We start from the raw sequence: 23,323 nt of genomic DNA on the forward strand, positions 1-23,323 counted from the left end.
GGGGACCTTGGATTGAGTGCTGCCGTGGCAGATGGTGGAATTTGAATGCAGTTAAATAAATCTGGAATCAAGAGTCTAATGATGATCAAGAAACTGATGTCAGTTGTCGAAAAACCCATTTGGGGTCACACATGTCCTTTAGGGAAGGAAACTGCCATCCTTCTCTTGTCTAGCTTACATGTGACTCCAGACCAATGGCATTGTGGTTGACTCTTAGCTGCCCTTTAGGCAATTTAGGAATGGACTATAAATACTAGCCTCACCAGCAATACCCTCATGATGTGATTGAATAAAAATAAACATACCAGTCAGCCTATTCAGGACAGCAGGTTTCCTTACTAGTACATTATGAATAAAGTGCAATACACAACCCTCCAGTGACAATCTTTACAGTTTTAATCTTTGACTTATGGATTTGATACTTCATTTTGCATTGGTGAATATCCCCACCAATGTTTCCTCTAAGCTGAGTGGATGCATGGCTGCGTGGAAATCTGGATTGCTTCATGCTGGGGACAAACAGGTCACTTGTAAGCAGCAGTCCCTGAAAACTGTACATATAAGCAGCCACGCAGCATTATTAAAAGTGACCATGCATCGTAAAAAAATAGCATTGCACAGCAAAGGAAAATTAAAGGGAACATTGCTCTGCATCATTTGAATTTCTACATATTTCAATTCTGTTCATGCTTCCACTTATGTGAATTTCTGCAGCATTTGTGCATATATGTGAATTAGATTTTATGTTATCCAGAAGTAACAACACATGCCCAAGCAAGACTAATCATAATTTCTGAAATAATAACAGAGAGACATGTATAATGCTTGGAATTTGTTTTGCTACTAATGGAGTCACTAATATGTTTCTTTTAGGAGTGAGGGAAAAATACCTTGTAGAGTTTCGCCAGCAAATTTTGTTTTTGTTTCAGTTCTCTGGCATCTGCAGTTCTTTATTTTATGGAGAAATTTGACCTATCCTTGATTGCAAATAAAGCTGGAACTGTGATTAAATTTGGATATTGGATGTTTGAAGAGTGTTATTGGATTTTGGTGACTGCATATATTTTGGGAAAACTTCCTGCTATATTTCAACATTAGAATATTTGAGCACTCATTGGAATTTGAGATTTCCATGGCTTCTTTGCACAGGGTTTTTTTTTGGAAAACAGCTGTGGAAATAGCACCAATTTCAGTCCGGAGACACAACATGAAAGAAAAATTTACTTTATTTTTGCTTCATAACCTGATATCAATAGCCTTATTCCCAAGTTATAACTTCTGTCAGTGAAGTAGAAAACAGAGGTGGAAATCAGAAAATCATAATTCATTTCCACTGTACTGTTTGGCCCAAGGACAAGCTGAACCAATCAAAGATTCTCAGCTGAAGCTATTAAAACAGTTTTTGTTGCTAGCTCTCTGTTGTATTATAATAAAATTACACTGTGCATTTGGTTACTGTTAAATATTTCCTGAAAAACGGTTTCACTTTTAAAACTGTCTCTTATGAATGTTTTCTCTTTAAACTGTTTATACTAAAATTGAACTAGTGACTAAGCAAAAAAAAATTAAGTTACAATCAACTGATAAAGCCCTCCATTAAAATAATTTGGGTAATTGCTAACACTAAATTTTCTTGTTCAACAGCTACATTGCGAATCAACCCAATCTGTCAGGTATCAATGAACGCGACATGGAACCTTACACTGGACTGAGAAATCTGTGAGTATTTCCAACAATTTAAATCATTGTATTTCCTAGATACTTGAAAGCTACTCATGAAACAATCATTTATTGAAATCTTCTTCATTTTCTAGAACATTGGTTAATTGTGGATTGACATTTATTTCACGACAAGGATTCTTTAATAACCCTCGGCTTCAATACATGTGAGTCATGATTGTCTTTTTTACCCTTGACAACTTTTTCTCTGCCAAATGTTGAGCTCCCTCTATCCTCCATGAGACCATTAATTTTTCAATAGGCCTAAGTTCTAAGATAACTGGTTATGCCAATGTACTATCCCCAAGTAGTCATTATTCATGACTGTGGTAAGATATTTGATAAATGATCATTATCTAGTTCCGAACCTGTTGTCACATACCAGTACTTTCAACTTGGATCAATGCGATTAAGGGTGCCAAGGTGCAGAGTGATATCTGTGAAGCTGGTCCTCAGACTTCATGCCCTTTGCATCTCTTTACTAGTGCTTCCATGAATCAACTGTGACAGACAATCAAAAGAATGCCCACTCGAAATTCATGGTACCAACCTCTTTTTTGACAGTGGTTAATACATTTGTAATGTATTTGTTTGTATGGTTCAGTCCTTTTAAATGGGTATTTTCAATTTGACCAGGGCAGGTTGATAAGTTGTGCATTCACCTCCTCTTTCAGAATAAACATGAATCCATCATTGCCTTTTGATGCTGGGTCACTTGTTCTGCATTTCTAACAGTTTTACATTTTCTTTCTCGGACCAGCATTATTTTTGGTATAGGTCTTTAAGCATAACATTCAAAAGCATTGTACCAGTACAATTAGGACACCCAAAATTTAGTTAGCTGGCTTATTGATTTGAAAACCTATTCTAAGGGCACAAACACTAAAAGGAGGCCTATATAAAAGTGAATACAGCTCTGTACCTGTACCATTTTACCGAAGGAGAAAATTATTGGCTGATGATGAGTAATCCTACAATCTGGTATTTCAGACCCCTTTTTCTATAAATCAACTGCAGAATTATTGTCATGGGCATTAGACCAGTCTTCCTAGATTTTTTAAACTCCTCAGATGCATGCATTTGAAACAATTTTATTACACTTCATAGTGTGATATTTTCTAGTAATTATGCTACAATTTTAATATTTTCAGTATTAATAATGCCTCTGAAATGAATTATTTCCTACATATAGTTTCAGTAGTTGCTGGAGTGAGTCTAATACGAAACAAGGTAAGCAATGTATGGTGAGGTTATAACATTTGTCACAGAGCCCTTCACTGTCAATCAATCTGTAACATTGCGCTTATAGGCAACATCATAGCACCACATTGCAGGTTGTACTATCCGTGTGGATCATTAGTCTCACAAGCTATGAATACAGGCCCAGATCTTCCATTCAGGATTTCCAACACCAATTAGACAAATAAGATAGAATAAAGAACCGTAGATGCCAGAGATCTGAAATAAAAACCTAAATTGCTTGTAAAACTCAGTAGGTCTGGCAGCATCTGTGGGAAGAAAGCAGAATTAACATTTTGAGTCCGATGGCTCATCATCAGGACTCAAAGTTGATATTAAAACTCCAAGTGAAGCCTGAGCATCCTAAAATAATTTGTGGATTCCTTGTTATTTATACCATAACAATCTTGATGCTCATGAAAGGTAGACATAAGGACATCTAGAGCACTGGAGTGCAATATATTCTTGAAGATCATTCAATCATTCTCAATGCAGTGAGTGTTCGTTTTCACCATACCCAGATGACTCTTACGTTTCTCGGAGAGAGGATATTTCATAGCTCCTTATCTGAGCAAGAGACGTTGGGATGTTTCTGGGCCTTCATTTCCTGTGGGTTTCTGGGGAATAGAAATTTATATTTAAATTGAAATGATAACACAATGGTCATTGTCAGTGCCACACATGGCTTTTGTTACATGTACATTTTGCCTCTCCCTTTGCCAAGTAATAACATAATTGATTAGATGCTAATGTCTACAGAGGGGATGTATCCAAGATGCTTTGCTGTGATTAGGGAAGTGGAAAACTGTGCTGGTAATTACCTGCTCATTTCCACACAATAGAGTCAGAGAGATGTATTTCTGAAAGAGGGATCATTGCTGTTGCCTTGTGGCTAATCCTATCTTTTCCTGTGACCTCCTTCTTATGGCTGGTGATCTCTCATGTTGAAGTTGTGAAGAATGACTAACTTGTCTGAGTTTACCAATCAAGGAGAGAGGCCACCATAAAATTATTCTTAGCTTCATCAAAGTTTGTTATGACAGGGGTGTATACATTGATGAGATTTGCCTGCTTGTGCTGTGCAGGGGGAGTTTCAACTTCATCACATGATCAATAAGACTCTTCTGCTTATATTTTTTGCCACTTGCTGTCACATTTTGATGGCTGTGCACTACCCTGAACCTCTGGTCTCTTGTTTCTTTTGGTTTTTTTAAGACTTCCCTTTAATAGAACCCCCTTCTTCCAATTAATTAATCTGAAACATTATCTGCAACTGTAGTTTTATGATTCAGAGCTTTGAATAAAGTATTGAATAACTCATGGCTTTGCTAGAATTGTAGGCTTCCCAATGGTGCAGGATGTCATTACCTTGCAAGTGCAGCATGTTAATTGTACCCTCTTTTCAATATAAATGACTATTAAAACTATCCAGATTATTAATTCAGAGACCCAGGATAATGTTCTTGGGACCTGGATTCAGGTCTCGTCGTGGCAGATGTTGGAATTTGATGTCAATGAAAAAAATCTGGAATTAAAGAATCTATGGATGACTATGAAATCATTGTCAGTTGTCAGAAAAAAACCCATCTAGTTTACTAATATCCTTTAGGGAAGGAAACTGCTACCCTTACCTGGTCTGGCCTACATGTGACACCAGATCCACAGCAATATGGTTGACTTGTAATGGCCCTCTGGGAAATTACGGAGGTCTATATATACTGCTGAGTCAGTGATGTCCTCATCCTGTGGATGAATATAAAAAAGTGACTCTCGTAATGTCTAACAAATGTGTGACCATATGCAACGAATCATGCAAATCAATATTTAGTACCTTAGTATTGCTCTCTGTCTTATGTATATTTGAGCCATCAAACAAACCAAAGAGTGATTGTTGAATGATAAGGGTTCCCTAATTATGGCATAGTTGATGACTTAGATGCATAACCCAAGCTCACATGCACTACATGCAAACAGTGAAAGCTATGGTGCGTGATATAGCATGCCAGTGGTGTACTGAAATACTATTTCCATTCCTGGAATTGCTTTGTAGGAATTCTGCAGAAATCATCAGAGTAGGTGTCACATTTTATTATGTGTGCTGTTATTTGTATTTTTTAAATGTGTCAGTTCTTTGGGGTTTTCTGAAGTCCTAATGTGTGCAAGAGTAGCTATCTTCTGTTTAACAGGAAGGGTCTTTTGCAGTTTACAAGGTGCAGTTTATTGTATACCTACAATCATTTATGGATTATAAGAATAAACTCGGTATTAATACCATATTGTTGGGAGGACCTCGTCTTAGATTCATCTCCCATGAGATTCCTGTTTTGCTTAACCACAAAGTCCACCTGACACCGTCACAGTGGGTGGTACTTATTATATTTAATCAAGTGGTAACCCTTTCAGACTTATATTTTGAAACTCCCCAAGCATTTTTCTGTAATTATTGTTATACATTTGTTTATATTGTTTAATTTACCACTGCCCCATCTACCACACCAAACCATTGATTGGAAAATTCAGATTAACTGGATGCTTATCCTCTCTGAATATGTTCTCTTTGGACTTAGAAAATTGATAGTTTGTTGGGCTGAAAGCAGTTGGGGTGCATGGTGGCTCAGTGGGTAATACTGCTGCCTCACAGTGACAAGGACCTGGGTTTGATTCCTACATCGGGTGACTGTGTGGAGTTTGCATGTTCTCCCTATGTCTGTTAGGGTGCTCTGGTTTCCTCTCACCTGGTCAGGTGAATTTGCCATGCTAAATTGCCCATAGTGTTCAGTGCATTAGTCAGTGATAAACATAGAGTAGGGGAATGGGTCTGGGTGGGTTATGATTGGAGGGTTGGTGTGGGCTTGTTGGGATGAAGGGCCTGTTTCCATACTGTAGGGAATCTAATCTAGTTGCTTTAGGCTGTCTTCCGTGGTCTAATGTTTTCTTCTGAACTGGAGGACTTTTCATCTGTTGCATTTCTGTTGAAAAGGATGTTATCTCTTCTTGAGCAAGTACTTTTTTCTTTGCAGTATCATAAATCTTTAAATATTGACATCTTAATGCTGCCTTCTTGAAATTGGGTGTATTGCATCTTCATTTTGCATCGATGGGTTTAATTCTCAATCTGCATGTAGATATGTGCTAAAATTAAAAACGTATTACTTCAACTTCTTGATTGGTTTGGACTTTCTTGTTCTTTCTCAGTGAATGAATTACTGGTGAATCTTAATTAGTTTACCTCTTCAAATTTATTACCTGAAGATTTCCTCTTGCTTGATGCAATACTAATGGCTGTTCAGGATTCTTCTTTGGAAGGTATTTCACTTGAACTTGAACCTTTCTAGTCATCTTGGTGTTTAGTGTGTGACTTGAACTTGCTATGACTAGTTGTTCACTGTGCTGTGCTGCAATCTGCCCCAATTAAATTCCAGATTCTCAGTTGCTTCGAGTGAGATACAATGTCAGCACTGCCTCATTTTTTGTCTTTCTTCTCAAAGTCTGTTAGTACTCGGAATCAGAACTTGCTTTATTTCATTAGGCCGTATTGATCCTGCTGATGAGGTTTCTTTTCTCCACAGCAATTAACAAGTACTTCTAATGTCTAGTGTCTGCCCTACCCACGGCATTGATTAATCACTGCATCTTAGGAACTGAATGAATTCCAAAGATATCCTGTGCTCCTCCCCTGAGGACTGATCTATGTTATTACTGGACCTCTGTTCCGCTCACCATCTCAATGATTTTCTCTAGAGTCAGGTCTTCTTTGGACTGCAATAAATCTGAGAAAGACTTGTCAGTAATGCCTATTCCAATCAGTATAATGAATTATGATATTAATTCACTATTGTTACATCTCGCCACATCTATGGAGACCATTAATAAGGTCATCTATGGATTTCTATAGATTCCTCTAGATGCTGTATTCTTCTGTTTCAACTTACCCTTTCAACAATTTTGTTAGTTCTGAGCTTGAAGTAATTGACAAAGGCTTTCAGTACAGGTAGTTCTGGGATTTGGCTATATTGTTGCTGAAGAATTAAGGAACAGTATCTTGGAGAACGCTTACCTCCATTGGCAATAACATGATTCCAGCGGGGATTAGTTTGTGCGCCATTCTGCACATGTGTGAATGTGCATGCTGAAATCGCTGTGCCATTCTGCGCATGCGCCAGTGTCCATGCATGTGCAATGTTGGCATCAGTCTTCACGCCACTCTGTGCATGCGCAATGTCAGCACTGAAGTATCTGTGCCATTCTGTACGTGCATGATGTGAACTCCAGTTTTCGTGCTGTCCTGTGCATGTGCTAATATCAGCAACTTTCTGTGAGAGCAACTGCACAGAGAGCAGCTTTCTTACATTTTTTTAAAAAATGTATTGTGTTAAATTTACTTTTGTTTTGTTAATAACTATGATTTCAGCCTTCATTCAGGCTGTGCTATACTTTGTGTTAGACTTTTGGGTGATTTTTGAGTGATCGTGAGTGATATTTTTTGCTGGTCTGCCCCTAACCCCACTTTTCCCATAGGCCTCCTTATTTCTATTAAATGATCTTCTATTAAGCGAGGTATCACTGGAACACAATTATGACATTACAGGAGAAATACCCGTATGTCTTTAAATGTGTATTGTGCAACTATTATCCCTTTGGTGAGCAATGTTATCATCTGTTATACTCTTAATTGTATCCAAAAGTATACTTACTTGTTCAGCTTCTGACTTAGCATCTACTTTAGAAGCCATTCTATATCTCAGTAATTGTTTTCTCCAGAGCGTCCAATGTTGTATTTTTTCTGGGCCGTCTTTGAAATTAAATTTTCCTAACAATACTGTTATGGCTTCCTAATGTGATTAGATATTTTAATCTTACTTAAATATTTTTATTTAGCTATAATGACAGTTCTCCAGCACTTTAATGCTGTTCTGCGGGATTTTCCTGCTTTTTGTGACGTTAATAGAGAATTCTGATGCTTTTGCTGCTGAAAGAGATGACCTCCTGCCTTTTGCAACTGAAATGGAGTCACCTCAAAAATTTCAGAATTAGACTAGAATGCTCACTTCTTTAAATTGCCGAATGCTTACCTGTTTTAAATGACTGGGCTTGTGACTTCCGCTGTTCTCTGTTCACATCTTCAAATCCCACGCTGATCATCATGTTGCCTGTTCTGCTGTTTTAAGTGTGTGCATTCTTGAAGGGTTTATGTGGTCCAGTAGGTGTGAAGGGACCCACTTTCGGAGCTAATGAGTTTTGTAGAATAAACAAAATGTAGTTTATTGCATCTCTGCAACTATTTGCAAGTTATAGGAATAGACTAAGTGGTACGACAAGAATTTTAGGAGCAATCAGCCTTAGGTCAATTTCTCATGAGGTTCCTATTTTACTCTCACCAAGTCTGTCTAGTATCATACTGTGTGGTGCTTATTGTATGTAATCAAGTGATAAACTTTTCAGACCATGTGTTACAGTGGTCTACTGAAAGCTGTCTTGAGGGGGCAGCCCTCACCACCAGTTACATGCTGAGCAGCAAACAATTGCAATAGGAAGAAGAAGAAGACAAAGTGAGGAGGAAAACTGACCCCTTACTGTCCAGGTTGCCTCTGTGAACAATGCATCTGAGTATGATACCAGTAAACACGACTGCAATCTCCCTTCCACCAACTGATCCATGTCTACTTTTCCTCATGTCACTGACCATTGCAATGTCCATTTGCTCACAAGGGAAAAAATAAAAGGTGACACTATGAGAACGTTGGGAACATTCCAAACCAAATATATAAAGAACATCATGCCATATTTCATATGAAACTCAACTAATCACCCGTGTGCATACTCTGACTATCTGACTTCCATGTATCATATCCTGGTGCTGCTATGCAAATTCCACTTCAGTGGCTATAACATGACTGGTGAAGGTTTGCTGACTATTAATGTGGAGACTGCAGATAGCCTTGAAGGACAGCCTCGAGTAGCTGTAGCTCCTAGAAGGCTTGTGTGTGAACTGTAGAATCTCGGCATGATTCTCAGCAGTCTGGGTTATCTGGCTGACAGGCCAAAAGCAAGGTACTGGTAAAGCAACATGGAGTAGTCTTCCTGAATGAGGACAGCACATTTATGGTCCAGGGAACCACAGGCATCCCTCCTGTGTGATACATCAGCAATCTTAATAGCATGCTTGATCACATCCGGCAAAACTCAGTGCACTATAACGCCCATCTGTGATGCCTAATTGTCCCCAGTTTCCATGATAGTAAGCAGAACCTGTATGATAGTACTTCGGATCTTCAACTACAGCACATTGCCATTGGTTGGCTTCTGCTTTTGCTTTAATGAAAGTTGTTTTTTACAAGTGAATCTGGTCACTACTTGTATGCTGGAAACAATAGCCAAAAGGGAAAAAGTGAGGACTGCAGATGCTGGAGAAGGGCTTATGCCCAAAATGTCAATTCTCCTGAGCCTTGGATGCTGCCTAACCTGCTGCGCTTTTCCGGCAACACATTTTTGAGCTCTGGAAACAATAGCCTCCAAGTTCTGTGCAAAATCCTGACACAATTTGGTACTGAACTCCTCTATGTCCTTGACATTGACAGCAAGCTTTCTGACAGACTTCCCAACAAACTGCATATGCATCAGAATTATTGTCGACTGCTGCATTCATTTGTTCATCTAAGCACTCTGCAGCAGAATCCATATGCAACCTTGTTCTCTGTGAAGCTGAAAACTGCACTATTCTTGGCCCTTGTCCTGGCTGTAGACTGTTTGTGTCAGGCATTTCATCAGATTGAAACCCTGCATGTAATTTATCCTCAAAGATAATGTTGGTATTTGAGCAGATGGCTGAGTGTGAAATGAAGTGTCAGTGCTATATTTTCATTCTGTCTGTTCCTTGCTATTCCTTCACTGTCTGGTAAGGTTCCCCTTGTTAGGTGAGATTCACGTTGTTGCTTGGTGGTCAGTGATGGTACAGAAACCATCCATGATGATAGCTTGACTACCTAATTCTGTGGAGAAAGAACCCTTCTCTTCCTTTCAACCTCCTCTACCCAGGTGCAGGGTCAGAAATTATGATTTCCTTGGAGCTGGTCCTGGCCTAGTCCATTGGCTCAACAAGGCCCCTGAGTCCAGTTCAATAACATTGTTTCTGAATTGAGCAAAGCAGGCAATCTCTTGGCTATTGAACTGACATATGCAACGCCCCTTGTAGTGATTGTAACAAGGTCAGCCAGGTGAACCTCAAAGAATATGAGTTCTCTGGTTGGGCTGTTAATCTGGCCCAATCAGGGAGCCCTGGCTGACAGATGATAGCAGAAGTGTAACATACTCTGTTCATTCTGAGAGATAGAGCTGAAAATTTGTTGCTGGTTAAAGCACAGCAGGTCAGGCAGCATCCAAGAAACAGGAGATTCGCCGTTTCGGGCCAGAGCCCTTCACCAGGAATGAGGAGAGGGTGCCAGGCAGGCTCAGATAAAAGGTAGGGGGGAGGGACTTGGGGGAGGGGCGATGGAGATGTGATAGGTGGAAGGAGGTCAAGGTGAGGGTGATAGGCCGGAGTGGGGTGGGGGCGGAGAGGTCAGGAAGAGGATTGCAGGTTAGGAGGGCAGTGCTGAGTCCAAGGGAGTCGACTGAGACAAGGTGGGGGGAGGGGAAATGAGGAAACTGGAGAAATCCGAGTTCATCCCTTGTGGCTGGAGGGTTCCCAGGCGGAAGATGAGGTGCTCTTCCTCCAACCATCGTGTTGTTATGTTCTGGCGATGGAGGAGTCCAAGGACCTGCATGTCTTCGGTGGAGTGGGAGGGAGAGTTAAAGTGTTGAGCCACGGGGTGGTTGGGTTGGTTGGTTCGGGCGTCCCAGAGGTGTTCCCTGAAGCATTCTGCAAGTAGGCAGCCTGTCTCCCCAATATAGAGGAGGCCACATCGGGTGCAGCGGATGCAATAGATGATGTGTGTGGAGGTGCAGGTGAATTGTGGCGGATATGGAAGGATCCCTTGGGGCTTTGGAGAGAAGTAAGGGAGGAGGTGTGGGCGCAAGTTTTGCATTTCCTGCGGTTGCAGGGGAAGGTGCCGGGAGTGGAGGTTGGGTTGGTGGGGGGTGTGGACCTGATGAGGGAGTCACGAAGGGAGTGATCTTTGCGGAACGCTGATAGGGGAGGGGAGGGAAATATATCCCTGGTGGTGGGGTTCGTTTGGAGTTGGCGGAAATGACGGCGGATGATACGCTGTATACGGAGGTTAGTGGGGTGGTAGGTGAGAACCAGTGGGGTTCTGTCTTGGTGGCGGTTGGAGGGATGGGGCTCAAGGGCGGAGGAGCGGGAAGTGGAGGAGATGCGGTGGAGGGCATCGTTGATCACGTCTGGGGGGAATCTGCGGTCCTTGTAAAAGGAGGCCATCTGGGCTGTACGATTGGAACTGGTCCTCCTGAGAGCAGATGCGGCGGAGACGAAGGAATTGGGAATATGGGATGGAGTTTTTACAGGGGGCAGGGTGGGAGGAGGTGTAGTCCAGGTAGCTGTGGGAGTCAGTCGGTTTATAGAAGATGTCTGTGTTGAGTCGGTCGCCCGAGATAGAAATGGAAAGGTCTAGGAAGGGGAGGGAGGAGTCTGAGACAGTCCAGGTGAATTTGAGGTCGGGATGGAAGGTGTTGGTAAAGTTGATGAACTGTTCAACCTCCTTGTGGGAGCACGAGGCAGCGCCGATACAGTCATCGATGTAGCGGAGGAAAAGGTGGAGGGTGGTGCCAGTGTAGTTGCAGAAGATGGACTGTTCCACATATCCTACAAAGAGACAGGCATAGCTGGGGCCCATGGGGCCATTCTGAGAGGTAGCTCTGCGTGAGCTGGATCAGTGTCAAAGATGCTCAATGTGTAAATAAAGAGTGATTTGATGACGGATACCAGCCTCTGTGGAGTTATTTCACTGAGAACCAGGGAAAAGCATGCTGCTAAGAAATTCACTCGCAACAGTTGTCTTTGAGTTGAGGATAAACATTTCTGGCTTCATGCCGTTATTTGGAAAGCTTGACTCATTCAATCCTGCCATTGAAGACTGGGCCCAGTATGTGGAAAGAATGTTTTTTTTTCGGGCAAGTGACATTGAGGCAGATGGAAAGCAATGAGTGGACCTGCAGTTTCTTTTGCTTATTAGTAGCCTAACTTTCCCCAGATGCTAAAACCTTTCAAGAGTTGATGAATTTAGTTTTGGAATATTATAAAGCCAAGCCTCCTCTAATTCTGAGATGCTATTGGTTTTACTCAGCAATTTGAGAACCAGGGGAATCTACACTGGGATTTTTGATGAGGTTAAGATGACTGTCAGAGGCATGAGATTTTGGTTTAATCCTTAAAGAGATGCTGAGAAACCATTTAGTATGTGGGATAAATGATGTAACCAAGCAAAAGCGCCTACTAGCTGAAGCCCAACAGGACTTAAAAGAAGCACTACCACTGGCTTTATCATTGGAAAATGTGGCAAGTGCAGCATGTGAGTTGTAGAGTATTCCGATGGAATGGCCACCCTCTCCAGTCCAACTGAACTTGGGGAAACACCACGAATGAAGGCAATTGCATAGCTTCACTCAGGACAAATTTGAGCAGAGGAACTCGAGGTCAATCTGCAGCAAGATCCCAAAAATCATTTTGTTTCTTCATTATCTGGGCCAGCAAACCAATGCAGTTGCTGCCGGTATGTGGACTCAAGACAGAAAAAGAGTTCCACTTGATCTAAATTGAGTAAGGGAATCTTACACCGGTATCCAGGAAAATGCACACCTTGAAAAGTCCACCAATATGTTTAGGGACATAAATTTAAAATAATGACAGAATACAAATACCTGCCAGATTTACTGAAAGACAAGGCACTGTTGCCCATAGCTTCAGGATGAATTCAGCGGTGGGCTCTCATACAAAATGTGTATAATTACAAGTTGGAACACCATCTGGGATACAAAGTTACAAATTCAGGTGTGTTGAGTACTTCCCACTGGCAGATACACCACCAATGGTACCACCACTGGGAGAGTCCATAATGGGTTAAATTTTCTGGACACACTTCCAGCCACAGCTAACAATATCAGACTTTAGCCAAAGAAAGATCCAGGCCTGGCAAAACTGAAATAACTGGTGGTGATGAGGGAAACAACCAGAACTGAAACATGTTTGGGCCCAGAGAGGCCAGATCACAGTACAGGGTGGCATATTGGGAGGAGCAAGAGTGATTTTCCTGAGTAAAGGTCGCTGCCAGATACTGGCAGAACTCCAGCAGGGTTATCCAGAGGGTTCCAAAATGAAGATGTTGGTGAGAAGTTGCGTCTGGCGGGGCAGTGCCCAGACTGCCAGCAAGGACAAAAATGACCATCAGCAGCTCCCTCATATTTGTGTGAATGGCTGGGTAAATCCTGAACTTGGTTCATGTCAACAGTGCAGGTCCTTTTATGGGCTCAATGTTTTTATTCATTGTGGACACCCACTTAAAGTGGCTGGACATACATAACATTCATTCATCAAACACAGCGACTATGCACATGTAAATAAAGGGTGACTTGCTGATGGGATACAGGCCTCTGTGGGAGCCCTGCTATCCCAAGAATCAGTCTGGTGAACCTTCATTGCATTTCTTCAAAGCCAGAATGTCCTTCCTCAGATAAGGAGATCAAAACATTTCAGAATACTCCACATATGGTGTTACCAATACTGAGGGCAGCTGCTGTAAGACAGTCCTGCTCCTGTACTTGAATCCTCTTGCAATAAAGGCAAACATAACATTTGCCTTCCACATTTCTAGCTGAGTGTTGTAAAGAGTGGTGAGGCTGGATAGCTCCTTGTTGGCCAATGCAGACACAATGGGATGAATGGCAGCCTTTTCAGCTGTGAATTTTATGATTCTATCATTCTATGTTATGTGAACTCTTGAAATAAAACGTATTGATGCTAATTTAAATAGTTGAAAAAATATCATGTGACCATGTCAAGTATTAGTTTGATAACATAAGTTCAGCATCCATAAGTGTTATAACTAACTCTAACAACTTAGTTCTATTTCTATTTCAGCAACCTTGCCAATAACAGATTTTCAAGCTTGTCCTGGAAGCCTTTTCGATATTTGGAACTGACCCATTTGTAAGTGGCCGTTCAAAAACATTTATAATATAATTATTGTAAAGATTTCAAATGTACCAAAACATTAACACATTGACAACATGGAATTATTTACTAAATTGAAATAAGAGTATATTTACCGATTTAGTGGCAATGACCTAAAAATTGAGATGCTGCCTTGAGGAAGTGTAACACATTCATTTGAAATTTCTTCTGTCCAATATTTAATAAGACTATTGATTTGTTCTGAAGAGGTTAATGCTTCAATCTGAGCAGCAGACAGATGATTATATGAACTAATAAGTATTAGTTTGATAATGCCTCTGTTCACCATACAAACTCACTAGGCACTTGTGCAGTAATTTAATTTCTGGTTTATGTATTAGTTATAAGCTTTATAATCAAACTTTTTTTTTGTTCTACTCTGTAGTAGCTTTCTGAACTTTAATCAGAAATGCCAGCTTTGGAGACCCATAACTCTCTGGTCAGATTAGAACAGAAAGCAAAATTACCCTTGAGAGTAAGTGGTAAATAATGTTATGGATATTATAAATAGAACCAACACCTCATTAATCCAGGTTTCCTTTCTTAATGGAAATATAATTTGACCATTTCCCCAGAGAATATTGAAGCAAATTGGTCAGTGATGTTAGACTGTTGATTTTTGATACAGTAATATATTCTTAAATTTCTTACAAGTTGTTTACCGTTATTTTCTAATTGGTTAATTTGTCTTGTATGTTACTGTGATTGTTAATTTTAAGCATGCCGCAATATATATTTAAAATAGCCAGTTTTGGAATGATTTATTACTTTTGAGAAATTATTTTGTGATGAGAAAACATTTATTTAATGAAATTAGTTACGTCTAGATGAGGATATTCATTTTATGCAGCTGTACAGTTTCAAAAGTAGGCTTTTTAATTTGATAGTACAACACTGTGTTATAAATGTGAAAATAAACAGAAACACATTTGATTAAATGCACTTTCAATTGTTTTATTGCATCGATCACAGTTACATCTCAACGTATGATGTAATATTAACATAATTCCAATGAACATTAAGCTATACATAACGTTTTACAAAATTATGCATGCATAGAATCAAAAACCATACGAATTCAAGAGAACAAATGCATTTGAAGTAATTTCTAACAATCATTCAAGTATTATCTCATTTTGCTTATTCTCACCCTGGAGATTTTACTCCATCCTTATGTACGTCTATTCTGATTACATTGTAGATACTGTTCACTTCATGATGTCTGAGAATGTATATATTCCTCGTGGGCTTTTGCATTTATCATCTTAGTTTCCGTATCAAGCAGAGATTAGCATTTGAACTGCTTCTGATCAGCTAAGCAGCCATAGTTGAGTCCATTACTGGCATTAGATTATAGCATTTATTGTGTTTTTTCCTTATTAAATGCATTAAAGCATTTTTTTTTGCTGTTACTTATCCTATCTGATATTCCAATCGCAGCTTTTGTTCTGGGCTGTGAAAGGTTCCAGAGCTGAATTTAACTTGGCATCCATTGTGGGTTTTAGAATGGCTTTTGACTAGTTGGAATCCTTAGTAACACCTGGTCATAACCTAATGAAACAGATATTTGAATTTCTGCTTATGCAATTTCACAACTAATCAATAGAGTATTTCTTTTTAATATGTTCCTCACACGCAACAGTAACAAAATAGGTACTGAAATAAATCAACGTGTGTTTTAAGTAAGGCTGATTCAAATGTAGTTGTTATCTGGCTTGGAAGAATATTTGCAGGAATGAAGATATAAGCTCACTGTGAAGATGTAGTTGAGAATAGGAATCTTGATTGAAGAATGACCCCAAAGGTTGAGTACTAGTACTGTAAACTTTAGTACCTACAGCTGAAATTTTCACCTTGCTTGCTTTGGAAAAATCAGATACAGGCAGCAGTGACAGACCTGCATCAGGTCCACTGACTTCCCACATGTTAAAATCTCAAACTGGTGCTTTTAAGCAATAAATAAAACTGCTCTGGGTAAAATAGCAATGTCTTTCTTTTATTATACATCAACAGAGTCCTTCTTGAATTTCATCCCAAGTCTGCACAGGACTAACCCTTGAGGACCCACCAAGAATCCTTAGGCGTCCTTTGTCCACTCCCTGTTCCCCAAAGCCACAGCCTCCTGGTACCCTCTCTTTAGTTGAGCTTTGGTAACCATTCCTTTGGTTACCTGTTGGAGAAGCCTCTTACCAACCAAAATTCTGCTTCCACTTGTCTGCAAAAAATTATCATCAACCATCCAGTTTAGACCGGAGATGAATAGGGCCTGTGTACTGCTCCTGCCTGTATAGTTTGGCCTTTCCAGCTTAATTGTTGCACCTCAGTATTCTTTTCTTTCAAAGTACATCTAGCTTTGCTCATTTTTTACTTTCTTGTTTCTTTCATATCTGGAGGGAAACTAACTCAATGAGAAGAAAGTGATCACTTTATTACAGTTACCTTTCATTCCTATTTTAAACTTTTTTACAAACATAGTAATTTAGGAGTAGTACACCTACCATTTATTACCTTAGCCCTGACTTAGCATCACAACCTGATTTATAATAACACAAACATTAGCAGATGCTGAGAATATGAATCGGATACAGAAGTTGTTGAACAAACTTAGTAGGTCTGACAACATTTGTGGAGAGAAAGCAGTGTTAACATTTCAAAGTGTGACTGGACTGAAAACATTAATTCTGCTTTCTCTCCACTGATGCTACCAGACCTGCTGAGTTTCTCCAACTACATTTGATTTAGTAATATGATCTAAATTGTGTGACTGGTCTTACATAAAGACCTTGTAAACTATCTAAAGAAAATCTAAACATATACATAATACTTTAATGCTGGGTGATACTAAAGTGTGTGTAAAATGTTTTCTTTCCTCCAGGATCTTAACAGAAAACCCATTCCTCTGCTCTTGTGGCATTGCATGGATCCAGTTGTGGCAGGAAAATAACCTGGCCACTCTAGACGTTCAGAACCTGACATGTCGAGGGGAGAATGACTGGAGGATAACCCTATCATACATGAAGATCCCAGACTGTGGTACTGTCATTTTTCCTAAAAGCATTGTGTGTGAATTTTTCCCTTCAGGTGATGTTTAAAGGTCTGTTAAATAAAGCACAAGAATAGAAGTAAGTATTAATTAAGGATTATCAATGGTTTAAGAAGGAAAACATGTGCCTAAAATATTCAGAGATCTTTGAGTATCTTGTACAGATTCCCTGCCCTGTCTGTCATTTGTGAATGCCACCAGTGCTTTGTCCTTATTGATTGCAGAATATTTAATAACTTGCTGCTGTAATTGCCTTTTATTTTTAGTGCCACATTAATGATTTAATAATCAATGTTAGTAGTCAAAAATGATGGCAATGAAGAATAAATGGAACATTAACACTGCTCTGATCTTAAAACATAACTGGGGGTAATTATGAAAATTTAGTAAAGTTGTTGATATAGGACACCAGTCCCACATTAAGAGGTTAAGAGACCTACATTTGGAATTTAGGGCTAAATGATATTGGATGCAGAGCCCTATGTTTTTGGATATTGTTAGAAGGTTTACTCCCCTACAGCTTGGGTAATGATCACTATGTTATGAGGAACAGAGCTCACTGTTGTTGGTTACAGAGTCCTGTGTTGTTAGATACAGAGTCCTAAGAAACCATTAGGTTGCTTAGAATTACTTCTGCTGAAGCAAATAAATTACTAGAACAGTAGCAATAAGTTGAGATTAGTTGGAATGGTTATAAACGAACACATGGTTGAAAAGGAAATAAATTAAGAATGTACCCCTCTTTTGAATTTATTGCCTGTGACAGTGACCCTGTCCACTACTTGGAATGAGGGAGACAACCTCACTGTAGTTATTTTCAAAAGCTCTGATGGAATTGAATGACCATTGCTGCCGATGCTTCTGCCCCTTTAAATGGACAATCTCCATATCATCATTCCAAACTCAGGAGGATTGGCAGCTCTTCAATCACCAGCATCTCCGAAAGCGATGGTCTCTACTGATACTGTAGCAGGTCCTAGCAGGCAAAATGGAAAGGCCCGAGGATTAAAGTAGGTTTATCAGGCTTGTCAGAGTGATTAAATCCAGCCTCAGAAATTGGGAGGTGGCTGTTGTTGCGGTGAGGAGAGGATCTTACAGAGAAGACAGACCTTTCTGCTGGGATCTTCAGTGACCCACACAGGCTAGCAGATCATGAGAGTTCTCTTTCCCCCACTGATTCTGTTGGGAATCTGACAAACTTGGTGGGCCATTAACTGCTCACTTAATGCTCTCTGTTTCTCTCTGAAGTTCTTGAATTACCCCTCACTTGACTTCTTCGGGGACATGTGAGTAAGTGACATGCACATGTCTTTCCTCCCAGTCTTACAGCAGCAAACTTCCCTCCCCCTTGCCCATTCCCAAGGGTAGAATTTAATTCTGTCACTTGTCTTGTTTTATAGAGGCCTAATGAAAACACCATAGGTCACAGACAAAACTTAAGTTGCGATGGTTACAAATGGAGAAAGAGTAGAGCATGTGGACGCTCCATTGATCTTAATGGAAGAGGTTAATTTTAAATAAAATGCTGCAATCTTCTACCTGATCTGGCACACAATCTTCTCATTGACACACCACCTTGAACACCACCACTATATCTTGCACTCACTCAGCCACTGCCCTGCCCTCTGTACCAATCTGCCACCTGAACCCAGACCCTGCCTAGGACCCGATATATAGCCTGATGTCACAAACAAACAGCTGGAGATCACAGAGTGGGAGCTGTGAGACACTCTGCAGCAGTTGTCTGGGAGAATGCTGGACTACATTCAAGAGAAGGCTGCGATAGAGGGCTAGTTCTGAAAAGTTTCAGCTCAGAGGGATCTGAGCTCTGGGAAAGTGTGCTGTAATTGTGGAGGGAAGTGGGTAGTTCTAATTCAGGGATGCCCCTAGCTCCCTTCTGTGATCCTTGTGGCCTTCAAGAAAATATGAGAATTAAATTTTAAAGTTGCCTCAGGGCCTTCTCCGCCAGGATTCTGCTTCTCACAGGCTCTACTTCCCAGCCTTGGGCCTCTGGTAGCTGATTATACCCTGACCACATCTTTGCAGTCAATCTGCATATTTTAAACAGAATTCTCACCCTTTATTCTGGTGTCTCACTTGCCTGCTAAAAAGAGCAAGTTAATCTGGGGACATGGCAAGAAGGAAATGGAATTGGTAGGTAATAGACACCGGTTATTTTAACTGTCTCCTCCAGCTGGATTCTGTCAAGTGGGGCAATTAAAATAAGATCTTAAACACAATTATGACTCAATTTAAATTTAAAGTCATCTACCAGAACCAACTGTTAAGAACGTTTGTGACCTTTCTTCACTTAAACATTATCAAAATACTTGCAGTGAACTAGTATTGAGACATCTAATAAAGGAACCTTAGATAATATAGAACCTTACGGATAGAAGCCAGATGCTTTGGAATGACTTATTTACAGCAGCAAATCAATTGCAAACTTTAGTACGGACCACTGAACTGGTACAACACATCAGAATGCCAGCACATACTGCAGCAGAGAGTTAAGTCCTGGCTTCTTGCCTAATGTAATTCCAATAGATGGGCTGTGATATTTACCATGGGTCAAGGACAGCTGTCGCTGGGAGACCACACACTTCACTACAGGGAATAATAATCTGTACAGGCCATTTAACCTCTAGAGTTTGGTCAATCAATGAATTGGATCATGGCTAATCTGAACCACAACTTTATTCATCCGTCTTTTTTCCATGTTACTGATAGTCTTGCCTAAAAATCAAATGCCAAACTAAACGCTATGCCATTTGTGATGGATTCTGTATAGACGCAGGTCAATTTTTTGCTTCGTACAAAAAATGTTGTTCTTTATACACAAAGTTATATACTCAAAACATGAACACAAACACTCCATAGGTCCCTCTGATCTGAGCTGGTCGTTGCCCACTTATCTTCACAGAGGATTTTTGGTCAAATTTCTGAGGTATAAGCCTTCATAAGTGAAACAATCCTGCAATTCATGCAGCAACTGCCCATGGCCTTTTTTCACGGCAGTAGTAGTCATGACCTAGGGTTTGAAGGTGCAATAAACACTCTGACAACTACTGAAAGAGGATAAATTAGTATGGTATGTGAGGTAATGGAGTCAGGCAGGTGCTGTGCAGACTGTCAGGCATGTGAGAGATAGAGTACCATGTAGATGGAGTGGGGGAGGGTGATAGGTTGGTGGGAGTTTAGTTGTATGTGCATGGGGGAGTAGAGTGACAAGTGGGTGAGGGGTACAGGTGTCAGGTTGGAGAAGAGTCAGTGGCTCTGTGCTTGGAAGTTATTATGACAGGCAGATAAGAGGCCTTGGTGCCAAATGGATTGGGGTAGGTGCCAGATGGGTGGGGAATGGTGACATGTTGATAGAGAGAATAAAGTAGTAAGTGGGTGAGGGGAAGGGAGGGTGATGGCAGATGGTGAGGTTTTGGGGTGGTAGGTGGGTGAGAGGATTGTGTGCCAAGTTGGAAAGCAGTATATGTGCCAGATGGATAGGGTGGCAAGTGAGTGTAGAGGTAGGATGGCAGATAGTGCAGTGTAGGGTGGCAAGTAAATGGGTGAGGGCTTAGGATAAGGAATGTCCACTTGGAGGAATGTCATGCAATTGGGTGGAGGGAGGTTGGTGGTTGGGTTGGTGTGGGAGAGTTTGTATTGAGGTTTTTGGATTCCTGTTTGAGGTTGGTAGAAGTAATCGGGATGTTAGTGGTGTATTATGAGGCCAGTTTAATAGTTAGCCAAGGGTTAGAGCAAGTTTAATTCCTCTAAAGTTATCTGGTTAACTATTAAGGTAAGTGAGTCAGAACTATTCAAATTCTCCTGCACTAATTCAGAGTTCCTGGGCAATCCCTGTAGAGTGCGCTGTGTTGGAACTTTCTCATGGTCTTGCCATTGCAACTCCAGTATATACCTCAGCACCGATGATCTTCTGGTTTGAAGATATGGGCCATTGTGGACTCTGGATATTTGTTTACTTTGGCCATGTCCCTTCTCACACTGTTGCCTGGATGCACTGGAACTTTTCAGTAGCAGCAAACAAGACGTCTTCTCTTACAAAAACTTTATGTTATGAGAACACCCAAACAGACAGATCGGGAAAAAAGTACAGCCTATTATCTGGATGCGTGACCTTATTCATTGGTGAAGCAGGCTTGAAGGCCCAAATGGCCTACTTCGGCTATCTCTTGTGTTCCTTTGTTTGTGAAAGATCAACTTTCGACTTAAAATAAATTAGCACTGGTGCAAGAATTCGCCTTATCATCCACAAATGTAGAAAGATTATGAAGTAAAAAATCACACAACACCAGGTTATAGCCCAACAGGTTTATTTGGAAGCACTAATTTTCAGGGCACTGCTCTTTCATCAGGTGGTTGCGGAGTATAAGATCGTAAGACACAGAATTCATAGCAAAAGTTTGCAGTGTGATGTAACTGAAATTATATATTGAAAATACCTGGATTGTTTGTTAAGTCTCTTATCCTTTAGAATGACCATGTTGGTTTCAGTTCTTTCATGTGTAAATCCCAAAACCTTTTTAAAGTTACATTCTCAAGTGAACTTTAACAATAGGTGCCCAGATATGCATCAAAGGTGTGAGGCTGACTGTGCCCCAGTGTTCAGACTGATTCTATTTCTAAACAAGGGATGTACAGAATCTTGCATGGATTTCTGTAGTTTTTGAGCAAAACAAAATGTAATTCTGCAAGTACAAATTCATTTAATAAACTTATATGTGTGTGTGTGTGTGTGTGTGTGTGTGTGTGTGTGTGTGTGTGTGTGTGTGTGTGTGTGTGTGTGTGTGTGTGTGTGTGTGGTGGGGAGGGGGGGGGGGGGGGGGGGTTGGGGGTGTGTATGAGTGCCTGTGAAAGAGTATATGTATGTGTGTGAGTGTGAATATAAAGGTGTAGAAGTCTGTGAGAGGGTTTGTGTGTGTGTGGGAGTGTGTGTGTGTGAGCGTATGAGAGAGAGCTTGTGTATGAGAGAGGGTCTGTGTGAGTGTGTGTGTTTGTACACAGGATCTGTTCAAATGAGGAGGAATGTGACAGGCATTTGGAAGTACTCAAATAAGAACGGGGTATGATGCTCAACTCATCAACCACAGTGAAAAACTGAACCTCCTCAGGATACAGACACGAGCTGCAACCGACAGGCTACCCTTCGTTGTCCAGTACTTCCCAGAAGCCAAAAAACTATGCCATGTTCTTCACATTATTAATGAGGATGAGCACCATGCCAAGACCTTCCTCACACCTCAAACTTGTCACCTTTAAACAACCACCAAACCTCAAACAGATCATTGTTCGCAGCGAACTGCCTGGCTTTTAGTACAACCGTGTCACGTTAGACATTGCAAGACTTGTCAATGTCGACATGGATACCACCATTACACATGGGGGCACCTCCCATCAGGTATGTGGCAGGTACTCATGTGACTTAGCTGATGTTGAGGAGAAAGTGAGATCTGCAGATGCTGGAGAACAGAGCTGAAAATGTGTTGCTGGAAAAGCGCAGCAGGTCAGGCAGCATCCAAGGAACAGGAGATTCGACGTTTCGGGCATAAGCCCTTCTTCAGGGCCTTGTCTATTTCATACGGTGCAGGCAAGGATACTTTGAGGCATGGTACATTGGCAAAATTGAGCAGAGGCTACGGCAAGAGATGAATGGATACCACGCAACAATCACCAGTCAGGAGTGTTCCCTCCCAGTCAGAGAATGCCTCAGTGGTCTAGGACCTTTGACCTCAGACCTTCAGGTGACTATCCTCCAAGGCGGACTTCGGGACAGGCAACAACAAAAAGTGGCCGAGCAGTGGCTGATAGCCAAGTTCGGTAGCCATGGAAATGGCCTCAACCGGGACCATGGGTTCATGTCACACTGCAGGTGACCCCACTGCACCACACACACACACACACACACACACACGCGCACACACTCCTACAGACCCATATACCCACGCAGATCCTCTACTCCTTTCACTCACACTCAGACATGGACACATACACACACTCTCTCACAGACACTCAAATCCCACCCCACCATCCCCTGCATACACACATCCTCATGCACACAAACACATACACATATATAGGTTTGTGGGGTGAATTTGTACTTGCAGAATTACATCTTATTTTGCTCAAAAACTGCATGAATCCATGTAAGATTCTGTAAATCCCTTGTTTAGAAATAGAATCAGCCT

General features: G+C 40.8%; 1 protein-coding gene across 1 annotated transcript in view; it reads left to right on the top strand.

Moving 5' to 3' along the window:
- ntrk2a (neurotrophic tyrosine kinase, receptor, type 2a) overlaps positions 1-23,323 on the top strand; it is a 254,756-nt gene that overhangs the window by 26,200 nt on the left and 205,233 nt on the right. The window contains exons 2-5 of the mRNA XM_060845213.1: positions 1,645-1,719; positions 1,815-1,886; positions 13,988-14,056; positions 16,956-17,113. Of these exons, the coding sequence (XP_060701196.1) occupies positions 1,645-1,719; positions 1,815-1,886; positions 13,988-14,056; positions 16,956-17,113 (374 nt within the window). The remainder of the gene's footprint in view (positions 1-1,644; positions 1,720-1,814; positions 1,887-13,987; positions 14,057-16,955; positions 17,114-23,323) is intronic.

This window comes from Hemiscyllium ocellatum, chromosome 2 (assembly GCF_020745735.1).
Source record: "Hemiscyllium ocellatum isolate sHemOce1 chromosome 2, sHemOce1.pat.X.cur, whole genome shotgun sequence".
Lineage (NCBI taxonomy): Eukaryota > Metazoa > Chordata > Chondrichthyes > Orectolobiformes > Hemiscylliidae > Hemiscyllium > Hemiscyllium ocellatum.